The 17,280-nt window shown below is 46.4% G+C and overlaps 1 protein-coding gene across 1 annotated transcript in view; it reads right to left on the reverse strand.

The window, feature by feature from the left end:
• LOC124718786 overlaps window positions 1-17,280 on the reverse strand; it is a 480,197-nt gene that overhangs the window by 189,444 nt on the left and 273,473 nt on the right. The window contains exon 6 of the mRNA XM_047244394.1: window positions 5,680-5,724. Within this exon, the coding sequence (XP_047100350.1) occupies window positions 5,680-5,724 (45 nt within the window). The remainder of the gene's footprint in view (window positions 1-5,679; window positions 5,725-17,280) is intronic.

The following is a 17,280-nucleotide window of genomic DNA, read 5'->3' on the forward strand; positions in this document are numbered from 1 at the left end:
GTCCCTCGAGAGGCCAGGATGATTTACTTTCCGTGGACTGCGTCAAATCCTTCTTCTTTCCAATTGGTGCAGATACCTTAAAACATTGACCGTGACCTCTCGGGTGGAGAAATCAATTGGTCTCGGAAGACGTACAAAATGTTTCATATGCAGTGTCGTATGATTCTCAGTAGATAACTGATACTTTCAATTGCAAATTAGAGATATTCGCTACTTTTTAATTAGGTTTCTTAATTACCGAAAGTAACTATGTCTGAGGAAAATATACATGTGTGGCGTACTTCGTTGTTCGCGCAATGTAACTCCACGTATTTCAGATTAAGTTTGGGTCTTTTATAAAAACTGCAATTGCTGCGAACGTAGCTACATTTTAAATCATCGTATTCATGTAGGCGAGTGTGTAAGTTAAAAATTTGTCCTATAAAACGAAATACGAAATTAATAATAAAAACGGAAGTCTAAATTTGAAATTTGACTTAACAAGAGTATTTCCAGAGTCTAAACGTCTTTTATCCTTGGACAACCGACGAAAGGAAATTTAATACGATATATTATACGAAAATCGCTAAAGTTAATGTAACTGATTGTTGAGACTTTTAGAGATAATGAATTGAGTGTTGAGAAACTGCAAATACGTGACTAGCAGAGGCCTTGTGTCGTCTTGTCTGGTCTGGACTGCCGTGAGGAGACTATACGGTTATCTGCCTCTCGTATTAAAGTGTAAATAAAATAGGAAACCGTTCTGTCACGTTTCTAAATAAACCGGGGGCCAACTCATGTGTGCACCTAGGCTACGTATTTCAACCTCACACATAGCACTGGTACCTGCATCGCTGCAGTATGCTGGTGTTATAGTTATGCCTTTTGTGCCCAGGAAAACCACCGAGCGGCGTCGATCATGTTCTGTCATTAAAACTGCTATAATTTTGATGGGGTGCAGATGTGAGTATATATTTATTTATTTATTTAACCTGGCAAGATTAGGGCCATCAGACCCTCTCTTACATCTAACCAGGCATTCTACTTATTTTACATTCATACGTTTTAGTAGGCATGTTAAACTACATCTAGTACAAAAAGTGAAATAAACAATTAGAAAGGTACACCTGGAAAAATACATACATATAGAGTTTATATTCGTAGATCATAAGTACTGTTATAATTAGGCATTATTGAAGAGACAAATTTTAGATAGGAGTGCTGGCAGCAGGGAGTATGAGGGAGACTCATGGTGAAGGGAGGAGAAGAATAGACATGATGAATCATAATTAAGGAAATATAAAGGAAAAGAAGATTCCCTGGCCAATAGAGATAGATGAAGGGGAAGGCATCTCAGGAGCAAGATAGGAGACGCTAGCTTTGCTATTTGACAGATGAGAGGATTGGCCTGGTACATTAATTTTGTGGAGAACTTTATGAGGATGATAGTAGGAAATGCTTCAACTTCTTCTTAAAAGCAGCAGGAGATTGAATTTTGCGCAAGGTAAGGGGCAGTTTGTTCCAGAGGCGGACAGCGGCAACTGAGAAGGAGTTTGCAAAAGTTTTTGTTTTGTGAGTGGTCACAGTTGGGATACCAGATAAGAGTGACCTCGTGTTTCGATTATGATGGCATGACAGGTTTTTAATCTCTGAAGCAAGGTACTGGGGTGCTTGCGCGACGAGGAGTCTGTGAAGTAGACATAGAGTGTGGTAGTCACGCAATTTGTCCGGCCGCAGCCACTTTAGCTCGGAGTATGAAGCACTAACATGATCATATCGGCGAATGTTGCAGGTGTAACGCACACAGGCATTCATGGCTAGCTCTAGCCGTCTTTTGTTTTCACTACTCGTGCCTTGTTGAATTACATCACAATAGTGGAGGTTCGGTAGAACGAGTGCTTGCACGAGCTGGCGTTTCAAGTCCTGTGGAAATATGTTCCGAAACTTTTTGAGAGCATAGAGACAAGCAGACGTCTTTCGGCACACTGCGACTGTATTCTCCGCCCAGTTGAGATGCTCATCCAAAGTTACACCCAAGTTCTTCACTGTTTTCTGGTATGGTATTGGAGTACCGTCGAGCAGAATAGGAGGTAGCCGTTCGCGGAAATCTGAACTTATTAATTTCTGATGGGCTATTAAGATTACTTGCGTCTTTTTTGCATTTAGTTTAAGCCCCAGGCTTTTCGCCCATGTCACTACCGAAGACAGATCATCATTCATCTGAGCGATTGCAGTGTTTACAACACCCTGTAAGCAATCCTGCGGTAAATGGTTGGGGGTGCTTTCTACCAGGGCTACTCGCTCCCTTTCCTGTTGCACACCCAAATGGAGCAAGGAAAAATTGTTATTTATCGTGTGTGCCCTCTCTTGCCCGCAAACTGCAAGGTCATCAGTCCCTTTTTTCCTCGAGCAGACGGCTCTACGTGGCTGTAGATCAGATATAGCCTAATGTGCCAAATCCAGGGAACGTAAACCCCAAGGTCTGTCAGTGGAGTTGAAGTAAGGGACAAAAAGAGAAAAGGGAGACAGAGGAAGAAAGGCAAGCGAGGTACCCCATCTAGGGAGCAGCCAGAAGCCCCTGAAAGCAGAGTGAAATGAGGGACATACATCGCCCAGCCCCCACCACTTACGAGAGGTACTCTACTCTGCCTCGGAGAGTAGCGACACACACAACGGAATGGAAAATCAGAGCGACAAAACACAAACCAGTCTAACAGACAATGCGAGAGGGGGCGGGGGAGAGAAAAAGACCAGGGACGGTGAGAAGTGGGCTGGTCCACCAAGCCCAGACAGCTCTAGCCGACTCTGTACAGGGGAGGCATCAGGGTATGCTGCCGACCCCTCAATGGGCCGTTTAGGTGAAGTGGCCCTTCACCAATAAAACGTAAACTACATCAGCCGCTGGGGCACCATCTCTCATCTCTTACACCAGGGGCTGCGAGTCGGGGTGGTGAGTCCCCTCCAAGGCTGCTAGGTTGGGACACTCCAGCAAAATGTCGACCACCGTAAAACAGGAACCACTGTGAAATGGGGCATGTCCTCGCTATGGAGGAGATGACCACGAGTCAGCCAAGTATGGCAGATGCAGAGCCTGCAAAGGGCGGTAGAGTCCTTGTGAGAGGCCTGCAAGGAGGACATCCACAGATTTGTAGTCTCCTTTACCACCAGTAGTTTGTTTAGTGAAGTCAGACTGAGAAATTCCATATTCCAGATTTCAAAACTTGGCGGTATAATACAGATAAGAGGTCTGTTTCTGGAATACCCATCTCAAGAGCTGGTTTACAGGTAGTCAGTTTGGCCAGGCTATCAATGAGTGTTCATTCCCCAGGATCCCAGCATGGCCCAGGGTCCAGATGAAGGTCCACATTGCTCTAGGGCACACAGGGAATCCTGAATGGCAATGATCGAAGGTAACACTAGTCGAAAGATTCAAAACTGTTCGAGTCTCACAGATGAGGAAGGATCCCACTGCTACAGGAACAGATATGCTCAAGAATACGAGAGATAGCTATCAACTACAGTCATCTGGAAAGGAGAGCAGTTCAAAGCTCACGTATCCAGAAACCGTCGAGCCATCAGTGTGAACTACTTCTGAATTACTGGATGCGGCGCTGTCGTGGAGGGAGAGTTCACAATCGAGGTTCAGAAAGGAGGGAGCAGACACGGATTGTGATTGTAATCACTGCACTTGGACACGATTGCAGGAGATGGATTTCTGTGTTTGGAAAGAGGTGATGGTAGTTCAGATGCTTAGGAAAGCTGTAAATGTGGACAACATAACTGACAAGCTGTTGTCAGCGCCTGATTGGCAATGTAGGAAACCACGCCTCCAAGAGTAAAATATTCACAGGACTAGTCCGATAGGTTCCTGTCGCAAGCCGAACCCCACAGTGGTGAACTGGATCCAGCGCCTGCAATGCTGGGGGCGCTGCTGGATCGAGTGCCAGACTCCCACAATCAAAATGGAATTGTGGCAAGGCTTTGCAAAGCTATAGAAGGGTAGTGTGATATGCATCCCAACTGGTGTTACTCAGGCAGTAAGGTTTATTAAGGTGCAGCCAGTACTTTCGCTTAAGCTGGAGAAGATGGGGTCTCCACATCAACTGAGAATCAAAGACCAGTCCTAAGGACCGATAAGTTCAAGTGTGTGTGAAATCTTATGGGACTTAACTGCTAAGGTCATCAGTCCCTAAGCTTACACACTACTTAACCCAAACTATCCTAAGGACAAACACACACACCCATGCCCGAGGGAGGACTCGAACCTCCTCCGGGACCAGCCGCACAGTCCGTGACTGCAGCGCCTCAGACCGCTCGGCTACTAAAGAGCGATAAGTCTCGACCACAGTGAGTAGCTAGCTGTCGAGATGACGTTCTGGTTGTGGGCAAATGGTACAACGTTGACAGAAGCGCATGACATGCGTATTGGCGGCTGAAAATGGAACATGGATGAGGGCGTACTAGGGGAGCAACAGTAGAGGCAAAATTCGTCAGCATAGAAGGAGGACCCCACAGCTGCTGCTAGACATTTGATGGCTACTAGAAAGAGAGAGACACACAGTACAGAGCCCTATGGCATCTCATTCTCTTGGATATGGGGGTACTGTGGGAAGCATAAACTTGTACGTGGAATGTACACTGCGACAGCAAGTTGTGGATTAAAATAGGGAGCAGACCACGGAGGCCCCACTTGTGTAAGGTAGCAAGGATGTGTTGTCGCCCTGTGCTGTCATAAGCCGTTTGCAAGTCGAGGAAGATGGCTGTAAGGTGTTGACTTCGAGCAAGAACTGTTCAGATGGCAGACTCCAGGTAAACCAGGTTATCACCAAAAACCAGCACGGGACAAAGCTAGTCCCCAAGCTCAAGAGCCAACGCAGCTACCGGGTGCAGGAGTGTTCAAGAAACTTACAGTGAGACTAATTGGGCGATAACTGTTCATCTCTAGCGGGTGCTTACACGGTTTCAGTACTGGAACGACGATGCTTTCGCGCCACTGGGATGGGAGCTCGCACTCGCTCCAGATGTGGCTAATGCTGGCAAGGATACGACGCTGACAACCCGCTGACAGGTCCTTGGTCAAATGTAATTCCTAGCAGATCTTGAGTGCTGACAGTTTTCTGTGTTACGTAAACACTGTGTTTGAAGAACGAGCAGGGTAAGGGGAGGGGCAGTCGTTCTTTCCAGTATAGCTGTTTTGTTTTTCCGAAAATAGACATAGATGGTAATAAAGGGGTTACTCCCATAATTATCGGTTTGAGTAGACTAACGCCCGTCGTACCTTGTTGTCACCATACTTTACAGAAGTACCAGTCAGTGGCTGAAACGTAGCTGTTTCTCCATCCCTAAAGTCTCTCCTTCAAAATGGCAAAATCCAATTTACTGAACACAATGTGTGTGTGTGTGTGTGTGTAGTGTACGAACGAACTAAATAAATGAACGGACACACACTCCGTGCCATCACCACATTTGGAAGAGGAGACAAAATGCATAACACTGCTAGAAAATACCCTCCGCCATGCGCTGTACAGTTGGTGTACAGATGTTGGTATACTTTGCAGATGCTGTTCTTCTGGGACACGTACGTCCCAGTAACGCTGCTTGTGTGCTCTAGTGTCTACTGAAGACAATAACTAGGAAGAGGAAAGGTAAGCAATGAGCTGTTGATGTAAAAAATGCACTGAGGCGGCGGAAAAGACTTACCTGCTCCACCCACAGGTTCGTCGTCATTATCTGGTTCTTCAGATTCTGAAACAGAGAAAAACAAGCATTAGTCACGCCAGTCGTGTGCGCGTCATGACTACTACACAACACATGTAACACACAGGAAGCGAGGTACAAGACATCTCGCGACATACGACAATAGAGAATTTTACTGTCACAGAGTTGTCAGACAGCAACCGGATGCTTTGTATATAACTTTACTTACGCCAAGACGTGTCTACGCTCCTCACACTTGTTCAGATGGCGTAATTCACTTGTTTGTTGACCACCATTAAGTCTATGTCCACGGCAGCTGCTTTTTATTCCGTTTCTTAGACCGTGTTTCTCGCATGGGGAATGCTGCAGTAAAGCATAGAGTCTAAAATTGGGTGTCTGTCACGTAGAGAAATAAGGAGTTATAAAATACCGAATATGGAAGACATTATCCGAAAGAAATGCGATTATTTTAAAAAAATCAGCACCTGATAATTTTTGATCATGTAATTAAAAATATCAAACAACAAAGTTCTAAAACAGACTATTTCAAAATAGTTTCTCCTTTCACAGATCGATAGTAGGGTTGCACCACAGAAAGACGTACTGGGGGTGGATGTAAACATTTCTGAACATTTCCCCAGCCAGTGCCGAAGCATGCCGAGTGCAATTTAGGGCCCGGAACGAGAAACAGACAGCAGAGCCGATGCTGCTAATACTGTGGCACACATGACTCGAGCAAGGTGTCTGAATCGCCTATTTGGAGATAACGTCAGTCTGACAGCACTGCAAGGTGTCGTAACAACACGTAAACCTTACTCGAGAACGCGGCATGCTGAAGAGCTGAAAGCCACAGTTGAGCAACCGAGGCGAATACCGCTTACGAACCCAGAGAACCGGGCCACATTTGGTCATCGTCGCCGAGGAATAACGTCGCTGCCTCCGACGGACGAGTATGAGTACTCTGGACCTGGAGCCCAGGTGCAGTGAGCCAGTCCCGAGGCAGGGCCTGCCACACCCGCTGCAGCCGGCGTGGCCTGCCGGCCTCTCCCACTGTGGACTGCGGACTGCTCGTCGTTGAATTTGTGTGTCCGTAACAGTGGGACACCCCTGCCCCGCGGACTCGAGCCCGCCCGTGCTGTCTGAGCGACGCGGCCGCCCAGCTTGCTCGGCGGTCTCGGCTGGTGCGACCGTATTCTGTCCTCTGCAGATGTCATCCAGTAACAGGCTGTACGCGCTTCTTTGTACACGCTATGTGTCAGCAGGAGTGTAGAATTTCATTTTTCTGCTGTAAGGATGACAGTCTGAGTCCCCTGCCAGTGCAGGCGAAACGTGATAAGCCCGGACTGCCTGTACGGTACCAGAGAGATGCGCCGAACGTAAAGGTCACACCAGTCAACCTACACTCGACGAAGCCCGCTTTGGCACAGTGTTGCACCTCCCACAGTCGTGTCACCAGTTACGACTGTGCCAATCCGACATCTTCCGGGATTGCAATGTGAAAGAAGCTCTAGGCATCCGACTACACGACGGACAAATACACGGAAACGGTGGCTTCCCACGGAGCGCCGGCCTCGAGCACGACAGCAGCCTCTGTGGGAGTGGCAGCTGATGACCTGACGAGGACTGCGCCAGCTCCGGCCGGCCAGAGGATACGAGAGCGGCGCCCCGCAGCAGACAACGGCAGGTGGCGACAAGTCGGCCGGCAGGAATATCGAGAAATATTCAGTGTTCCATTTGTTAATTTAGCGCTGTTAAACTACAGAAAACTGTAAGGCACAATCTACACAGTTTCATAGTTTGCAAATGCAGAAGTAAGACGGTGCGCAAGTGGATACTCGAAATCTCGCGTTGTAGCTTAAGCTACACTCCGTTTAAGAATCACGAAAGAAGGCTGTATACGTGGGAGAGTCCTGGAGACACTGGAAATTTCCAGATAGATTATATAATGGTAAGGCAGAGGTTTAGGAACCTGGTTTTAAATTGTACGACATTTCCAGGGGCAGATGTGGACTCTGACCACAATTTATTGGTTATAAACTGTAGACTAAAACCGAAGAACCTGCAAGAAATTAGGAATTTAAGGAGATGGGACCTGGATAAACTGAAAGAACCACAGGTTGTAGAAAGTTTCAGAGAAAGCATTAGAGAACGATTGACAAGAACGGGACAAAGAAATACAGTAAAAGAAGAATCGGTAGCTATGAGAGATGAAATAGTGAAGGCAGCAGAGGATCAAGTTGGTAAAAAGACGAGGGCTAGTAGCAATTCTTGGGTAACAGAAGAGATATTGAATTTAATTGATGAAAGGACAAAATGTAAAAATGAAGTACATGAAACAGACATAAAGGAATACAAACGTCTCAAAAATGGGTTCCACGGGAAGTGCAAAATGGCTAACCAGGGATGACTAGAGGACAAATGTAAGGATGTAGAGGCATCCCTATAGGAAAATTAAAGAGACCTTTGGAGAAAACAGAACCACTTGTATGAATATCAAGAGCTCAGATGGAAAACCAGTTCTAAGCAAAGAAGGGAAAACAGAAAGGTGGAAAGAGTACATAGAGGGTCTATACAAGGGCGATGTATAGATGAAATGGGAGATATGGTATTGCGTGAAGAATTTCACAGAGTACTGAAAGACCTGAGTCGAAATAAGGCCGTGGGAGTAGACAACATTCCATTAGAACTACTGAAAACCTTGGGTGAGCCAGCCCTGAAAAAACTTCTATCTGCTGAGTAAGATGTATGACACAGGCGAAATACACTCAGACTTCAAGAAGAATATGATAATTACAATCCCAAAGAAAGCAGGTCTTGACAAGTCTGAAAATTACCGAACTATCAGTTTAATAAGTCACGGCTGGAAAATACTGGCACGAATTACTTACAACCGAATGGAAAAACTGGTGGAAGCCGACCTTGGGTAAGATCAGTTTGGATTCCGTAGAAATGTCGGAACACGTGATGCAATACTGACCCAACGACTTATCTTAGAAGAATGATTAAGAAAAGGCAAACCTACGTTCCTAGCATTTGTAGACTTAGAGAAAGATTTTGACAAAGCCGACTGGAGTACCCTCTTTCAAATTCTGAAGGTGGTAGGGGTCAAATACAGGGAAAGAAAGGCTATTTACAATTTGTACAGAAACCAGATGGCAGTTATAAGAGTCGAGGGGCGTGAAAGGGAAGGGAATGAGACAGGGTTGTAGCCTATCCGCGATGTTATTCATTCTGTATATCGAGCAAGCAGCAAAGGAAACAAAAGAAAAATTCGGAGTAGGAATTAAAATCCATGGAGAAGAAACAAAAACTTTGAGGTTCGCCGGTGACATTGTAATTCTGTCGGAGACAGCAAAGGACTTGGAAGAGCAGTTGAACGGAATGGAAAGTGTCTTGAAAGGTGGATATAAGATGAACATCAACAAAAGCAAAACGAGGATAATGGAATGTAATCGAATTAAATCGGGTGATGCTGAGGGAATTAGATTAGGAAATGAGACACTTGAAGAAGTAAAGGAGTTTTGCTATTTGGAGAGCAAAATAACTGATGATGGTCGAACTAGAGAGGATATAAAATGTAGACTGCCAACGGCAAGGAAAGCGTTTCTGAAGAAGAGAAATTTGTTAACATCGAGTATAGATTTAAGTGTCAGGAAGTCGTTTCTGAAAGTATTTGTATGGAGTGTAGCCATGTATGGAAGTGAAACATGGACGACAAATAGTTTAGACCAGATTACGTAACTAATGAGGAGGTACTGAACAGAACTGGGGAGAAGAGGAATTTGTGGCACAACTCGTCTAGAAGAAGGGATCGGCTGGTAGGACATGTTCTGAGGCATCAAAGGATCACCAGTTTGGTATTGGAGGGCAGCGTGGAGGGTAAAAGTCGTAGAGGGAGACCAAGAGACGAGTACACTAAGCAGATTGAGAAGGATGTAGGCTGCAGTAGGTACTGGGAGATTAAGGAGCTTGCACAGGATGGGGCAGCAGTCTCTGGAGTGAAGACCACAACTGCAACAGCTGCTTAAGCGGCTCCTTCCCGGATCTGTAGACAGCGGGTGTCCTGTAGCAGACTCTTGGTCTCCACTTCCCGTCCACCACTGTGCTGCGTTGTGAACTGTTTTCGCCTACACCCGGTATTCACGACTGTTGCTGAAGAGTTAATTATGATAAGGCGTAACATCACCATTTATTTCGTATATTGTTCAGGATGAGGTTTTTCGTACACGATGGTCAGCGGGAGGCCACCTGCTTTTTAATTAGCCATCGTCATGGCGGCGGTTATGTTGCAACAGCCGATTACAGCTGCTGTGAATGTAAGCTTTATTTCATTTGTCGGATACTTCGGAGAAACGCTTCAACACAAACATCAGCATGCGTAACATCACTGCACTTGTCGAGAGTCGACTGGTTTGCGTGCGGTTACGAAGTAGAGGGTGATCACAACTAAAGTTAAACTTTCAAGCCGCAGCAGAAATAACGCTAGTCAGAATAACGTCAAATTGCAAGGGAATATTATCCGAGAAGTGGGGAAACGTATGGCAGAAGAAAAATACATAGTTACAAAATGTAGCAATAGATGGCGGTCAGCCCGGGTGGCCGAGAGGTTCTAGGCGCTACACTCTGGAACCGAGCGACCGCTACGGTCGCAGGTTCGAACCCTGCCTCGGGCATGGATGTGTGTGATGTCCTTGGGTTAGTTAGGTTTAAGTAGTTCTAAGTTCTAGGGGACTGATGACCTCAGAAGTCCCATGGTGCTCAGAGCCTTTTGAACCATTTTTGAATAGATGGTGCCGTAAGCATCATTTTAATAGTGGTCGACTAAAAATGACACATGAATCATACAACAATGCCTAATGTGCACGTTTGACGTTAAACAAACTGTACTGCTCAGCGTGCATGGATGTACGGGCGTGATACTGTTAGTTATGTATTCCACCCACCACGACAAATCACATCGGATGTAAAAATTCGTTTTTAATTGTCCTGAGACCAAAAACCGCATAAAAAGCATTAATCAAAATCAAATCGGATTATTAATTTCCTCGTGACTGGCGCAAAACATGTTCAATATGCTGTCCATCGTTTCTTGCAACAAGTTGAAATCGAGAAACAGCACGTTACACAAATGATCGAACTCTTTCCGTGGTCACGTTCAGAATGTATTGCGCAATGCGTGCCTTCAATGCAGTCGGAACACTGAACACGACATCTTTCAGATAACCCCACAGCCAGAAGTTACACGGATTAAGGTCATGTGATTGGGACGGCCAGGCTGTAGGGAAATGGCGGCTGATAATTCTAGCATTTCCGAAATGGCGCTTCAGCAGCTGCCTAACTGATTTTGCAATGTGCGGAGGAGAGCCATCTTGCATAAAAATGGTTCCATCCACACATACACGCTGTCGGAGAGCTGGAATGGCGTGGTTGCGCAAACGACACTCATAGCGCTTCTCTTTGAGAAAATATGGTCCTATGATAAATGAGGCAGTGAACTCGCACCACACAGCAACCTCTTCAGGATGAAGTGGTACTGGTTGATTTGCGTGTGGATTTTCCGTTGCCCATATTCGACAATTCTGTGTATTGACATATCCTGTCACATGGAAGTGGGCTTCGTCTGTCCAACAAATCTTCCACGGCCAGTAATCGTCCACTTTTATGCGAGCAAGAAATTCTAAAGCAGAGGTCTCTCTTGCTCGCAGGTCAACAGGAAGCAACTCGTGCACATGGGTAATTGTGAATGGGTAGATAAGAAGGATGTTTCGTAGGATTTTACGCACCGTGCTCACGGGTGTGTCCAATGTTCGGGCGATTCTCCGTGCGCTACACGTTTGCACACCACCACTCGTCTCCTGCTGCATTACTGTGGCCGCTGTTTCCACTGCCGTCGGATCGATTCGTTTCGTCCCTCTACCAGGTTGCGTACCAAAAGAATCCGTCTTTTCGAATTTCCGAATCATTTTCTCCAGACCCACGGCAGTCATCGGACAAACGCCTTATTTCAAACCCTTCAGTGTCCGGAACTTCCGCAGGGCGACATATGCACAGTCATCATTCTTGTAATACAGCTTTACAAGCAAAGCGCGATCCTGCATTGAGACAGTCACGGCGAACGTCGCAGACGTGAAAGGAGGAAAAGGCGTGTAACCGGCGTGTTTATACCAATTTCAATGGGGCGCGCCCATGACAGGTGTTTTCATTTATGTATTCTAACACATGCGGCACCACCTACTGAAGAATTTTCACACTATTTTTTTCTTCTGCCATGCGTTTTCCCCCTTCTGCGATAATATGACGTCATTCTGAGCAGTGGTGTTTGCTACAGCGTTTTGAAAGTTTAAGTATAATGACGCTGTGTATCGTTGTGTTTAAAAAACAATACTTGTTCAGCTGATACTTGTCTGGCTTGACAGTATTAGCTGTTCGACCCTCCTACGTAGTCCACTGTCCTTTGCCACAATTTACGTTTTCGACGTAAAAGCCTTGTTACGTCTTGTGCGTCTCACCCCGTATCGCTTCACTGTGTCACAGGTTTCTGGACTCCGTAGTGCTTTTATATTCGCTTTTGTGATCATCCACATGCCTCTCACTCACTCGCCGTCGACTGTTTTACTTTCTCCAGCCCACCTTCTTCCTACCCTTTTGAACCTCACTCTCTTGATATTTACCTTTTGACTGAACAGATTTCCGTCTGATATTTCCACTGCTTATCTCATGGCTTTGTCGAGGTCCTTTTAAAATGTTTGGATACACAGAATGTCCGGTGCTTTTCGGATGTTTGTCATTACGTTGTACGTATGCCTCGATGTTGGCAGTCTTTCGAGATGTCCGTGAAATTTAATTCTTCCTTTACTAAAGCCTGCGGCCAGATTTGAGATTTCAGCCTGTATCCGCCCTCCGTATTTTCTGGCGCAAGAATTCGTCTCGTGACGATTCCTTCGAGATGTGTTCCAAATCGCCTTTCCTGTTGAGAATTAAACTTTGTCTCGTGTAGAGAGCTCCATGTTTGGTCACCATTCTGTTAGTTAGTTACATATTCCCTCGGTCACTTGAACATACACGAATAGTGTCTGTGGATGGGCACATTGCATAGCCATTTACAGAAGTTCCTAAAAGGCAAATTGGTGTAAATCTAACGTTAATGAACATACACTCCTGGAAATTGAAATAAGAACACCGTGAATTCATTGTCCCAGGAAGGGGAAACTTTATTGACACATTCCTGGGGTCAGATACATCACATGATCACACTGACAGAACCACAGGCACATAGACACAGGCAACAGAGCATGCACAATGTCGGCACTAGTACAGTGTATATCCACCTTTCGCAGCAATGCAGGCTGCTATTCTCCCATGGAGACGATCGTAGAGATGCTGGATGTAGTCCTGTGGAACGGCTTGCAATGCCATTTCCACCTGGCGCCTCAGTTGGACCAGCGTTCGTGCTGGACGTGCAGACCGCGTGAGACGACGCTTCATCCAGTCCCAAACATGCTCAATGGGGGACAGATCCGGAGATCTTGCTGGCCAGGGTAGTTGACTTACACCTTCTAGAGCACGTTGGGTGGCAAAGGGATACATGCGGACGTGCATTGTCCTGTTGGAACAGCAAGTTCCCTTGCCGGTCTAGGAATGGTAGAACGATGGGTTCGATGACGGTTTGGATGTACCGTGCACTATTCAGTGTCCCCTCGACGATCACCAGTGGTGTACGGCCAGTGTAGGAGATCGCTCCCCACACCATGATGCCGGGTGTTGGCCCTGTGTGCCTCGGTCGTATGCAGTCCTGATTGTGGCGCTCACCTGCACGGCGCCAAACACGCATACGACCATCATTGGCACCAAGGCAGAAGCGACTCTCATCGCTGAAGACGACACGTCTCCATTCGTCCCTCCATTCACGCCTGTCGCGACACCACTGGAGGCGGGCTGCACGATGTTGGGGCGTGAGCGGAAGACGGCCTAACGGTGTGCGGGACCGTAGCCCAGCTTCATGGAGACGGTTGCGAATGGTCCTCGCCGATACCCCAGGAGCAACAGTGTCCCTAATTTGCTGGGAAGTGGCGGTGCGGTCCCCTACGGCACTGCGTAGGATCCTACGGTCTTGGCGTGCATCCGTGCGTCGCTGCGGTCCGGTCCCAGGTCGACGGGCACGTGCACCTTCCGCCGACCACTGGCGACAACATCGATGTACTGTGGAGACCTCACGCCCCACGTGTTGAGCAATTCGGCGGTACGTCCACCCGGCCTCTCGCATGCCCACTATACGCCCTCGCTCAAAGTCCGTCAACTGCACATACGGTTCACGTCCACGCTGTCGCGGCATGCTACCAGTGTTAAAGACTGCGATGGAGCTCCGTATGCCACGGCAAACTGGCTGACACTGACGGCGGCGGTGCACAAATGCTGCGCAGCTAGCGCCATTCGACGGCCAACACCGCGGTTCCTGGTGTGTCCGCTGTGCCGTGCGTGTGATCATTGCTTGTACAGCCCTCTCGCAGTGTCCGGAGCAAGTATGGTGGGTCTGACACACCGGTGTCAATGTGTTCTTTTTTCCATTTCCAGGAGTGTATTTTGCACTCCTACTCAAGCAACTACGCTTAAGACTACGTCTTTTTAGGATACAGTAAATCAGTCGGTAAAAACGAAACCTTTATAGAATCACTTTGTTGTTTGTGTCTGATTGCCTCAACCCTTTTTCTCGGGAACGGGTTTTGTCACACATTTATGTCTACGCTATCCTGGCGGCGTGATGAATGTAAGCTTCTAAGGCAATACAGTCAAAAGACGAGCCTATTTAGGTCACATATTTGGGTACTTGCAGCCTCACTGACGAACACCTCTAGTGCACGTCCTCACGAGCTAGAATCACGAAATTTGATAGGAAGCAAGGTTTCACAGTAAAAGTACAGGAAAAAATCCGGAAGCTGTTAAATGGCAGCTACATCACACGTTCTTTCTGTCTTTATCTGACTTACAGTCGAAACTGTGGAGTCCCTGCCTGCCTGCACACTTAACCCTCAGGGCGCGAATTCCTCTCGCACCTGGCCAGTCTTTTAGCCCAGTCTTTGTACGTACGGACAGGTACCTTTTGTTGTAGATATCGTGCGTTCTCTTAAGACTTTTTAATTGAGCCCTCTGTGTTTCCTCTTATAGCTACGTTAGTTCTACGATCTCACCGAGATACGAGAAGTCTCTGCCTCTACTTCACTTGCCCATGCATGGTGTTTAATTTCTGGATTTTCACTTTACTGCAGAAGAAATTTTTTTTTTTTTCAAAATAAGTTTTCATTCCCGCTTTTCGAGCTCCTCTTTCGACAACTTGATCTGCTTGTTGGCTACGATTTCACTGTTCGGTAGTCTGCGAAAGCTAAGCAAGAGATTTTAACGTCGTCGTCTTGTAGGCGGCTGCTGGTCGCGTGCGCCGTCCACGGCTGAGAGCGCAGCCCGCAGCGGACGCGCCGCAGTCGTTGACCAGTGTATTTTGACTAAAAAGTAAACTAAAAAGTGTCGTCACCATTTATCGCCGGTAACGCTTTGTCTGTGAGATTCGGAATCTATACCGCATTCCTCAAAAACTCTGGAAAACATACAAGAACGTGGCTAAGCAAATTTTGCTATGACATCCTGCTGACAGGATATATCCCTAAGAAGCTCAAGAAATTTAAAGTCATCGCAGTACTAAAACTTAACAAATCGAAGAAGCTACGTGGAAGCCAGTGCCGCATAGCCCTGCTGAGTTGATGTGACAAATTACTAGCAAGGACGGTTCTAGAGGGAATGGGTCCACTGATGCCAGAAAGCTTTCCGGTTGAAAGGAATGGGCTGAGACCCCGTCGCAGTTGTATCGACCAGGTGCTCAGCAAAACAACACACACTGAGGCCGGATCTCAGAAGTGGTTGAAAACAAGAGGGCAGTGTATCGACTGCTGCACACGAGACGGTTTGGAGGCAAGGATTATTTACAAAATTCTCAACCCGGTGCCATGCGGTCGAATAAGATGTTTACTAAATAATATATTCTCTGCGACACACATTTCCAATTAACAACAGGTAACAGTAAAAGTAAAATCAGACATGTAAATAAAGGGCTGCCTTAAGGCTGCCCCTGTCCCGTTTAACCTACATATTTCGGATACACGAAATACGAGATCTACAAAATTAATATGTGCTGACGACTTTGCTCTTGCCTCCCGCAGCAAGTTCATAGAGAAAGGCAGCAACATCTCCTCGGAAGACGTTGCAGAGCTAGCCAGATACTTTGCCAACTGGAGACTGATTCCGAACAAGACCAAAACTGATATGTCGTGTTTTCACGTCCACGATAAACAAGTACATCTAAAGCTCCAAGTATACTTTAACGAGAATGTTGTTCGCTACAATTGTTTCCCAAAATATTCGGAGGTAACAATGAGCCGAATAGTGTTTTTTAAAAGTCATATAGAAAACACTGAAGGAAAACTCAGTAGCAGGAAAAAACTCTGCACTCCCACTCAGATCTGTGGAACGCCACGGATTTTCCAACGCGTGGGACAGTAATAGTGAAGGAGGATTTGAAGATCCTGAAATGTGAAATGTGATCTGCCAGTACGAAGGACAGAGTAACTTTCAGGGCTGTGTTCGTTTTTTTCTAACCGTTCCCGACACTTACAAGGGGACGCCACGACGTTTGGAACGCGGATTTACTGCAGACCTCGTACACTCGTGGTACTCCACGAGGACAACAAAATGTGTGAGCAGTAGCTCGTACTTCTCAAGCGCCGCTGAGAAAATCGCAAGATAATTTCGGCCGTCAAATATACAGGGTGATCAAAAAGTCAGTATAAATTTGAAAACTTAATAAACCACGGAAAAATGTAGATACAGAGGTAAAAATTGACACACATGCTTGGAATGACATGGGGTTTTATTACAACATAAAAAAAAAGTTCACAAAATGTCCGACAGATGGTCCGTGAAAGATGTCTTGCGCGCACCGTTTGGTGATGGTCGTGTGCTCAGCCGTCACTTTCGTCATGCTTGGCCTCCCAGGTCCGTGCGATTATTGGCTTTGAGGTTACCTGAAGTCACAAGTGTATCGTGATTGACCGACATCTCTGGGGATGCTAAAAGACAACATCCGACGCCAATGCCTCAGCGTAACTCCGGACATGCTTTACAGTGCTGTTCACAACATTATTCCTCGACTACAGCTATTGTTGAGGAATGATGGTGGACATATTGAGCATTTCCTGTAGAGAACATCATCTTTGCTTTGTCTTACTTTGTTACGCTAATTATTGAAGATCTGATCAGATGAAGCGCCATCTGTCGGACATGTTTCGAACTTTTGTATATTTTTTTGGTTCTAAATTAAACCCCATGTCATTCCAAGGATGTGTGTCAATTTGTACCTCTCTATCTACATTATTCCGTGATTTACTCAGTTTTCAAATTTATACTGACTTTTTGATCACCCGGTATGCCTGTGCGTGGCCATTTTTACCACGAAGCGCCGGCAGCCGAGTGACGCCGGCACGGTAGCTCAGCGTGTTCGGTCAGAGAGTTAGCTACTCTCTGTAACAAAAAAAACTGAGTGAACGGATCAAGGAAGAGCCT

The sequence above is a fragment of the Schistocerca piceifrons genome, chromosome 10 (genome assembly GCF_021461385.2).
Source record: "Schistocerca piceifrons isolate TAMUIC-IGC-003096 chromosome 10, iqSchPice1.1, whole genome shotgun sequence".
In the NCBI taxonomy this organism is placed as follows: Eukaryota; Metazoa; Arthropoda; class Insecta; order Orthoptera; family Acrididae; genus Schistocerca; species Schistocerca piceifrons.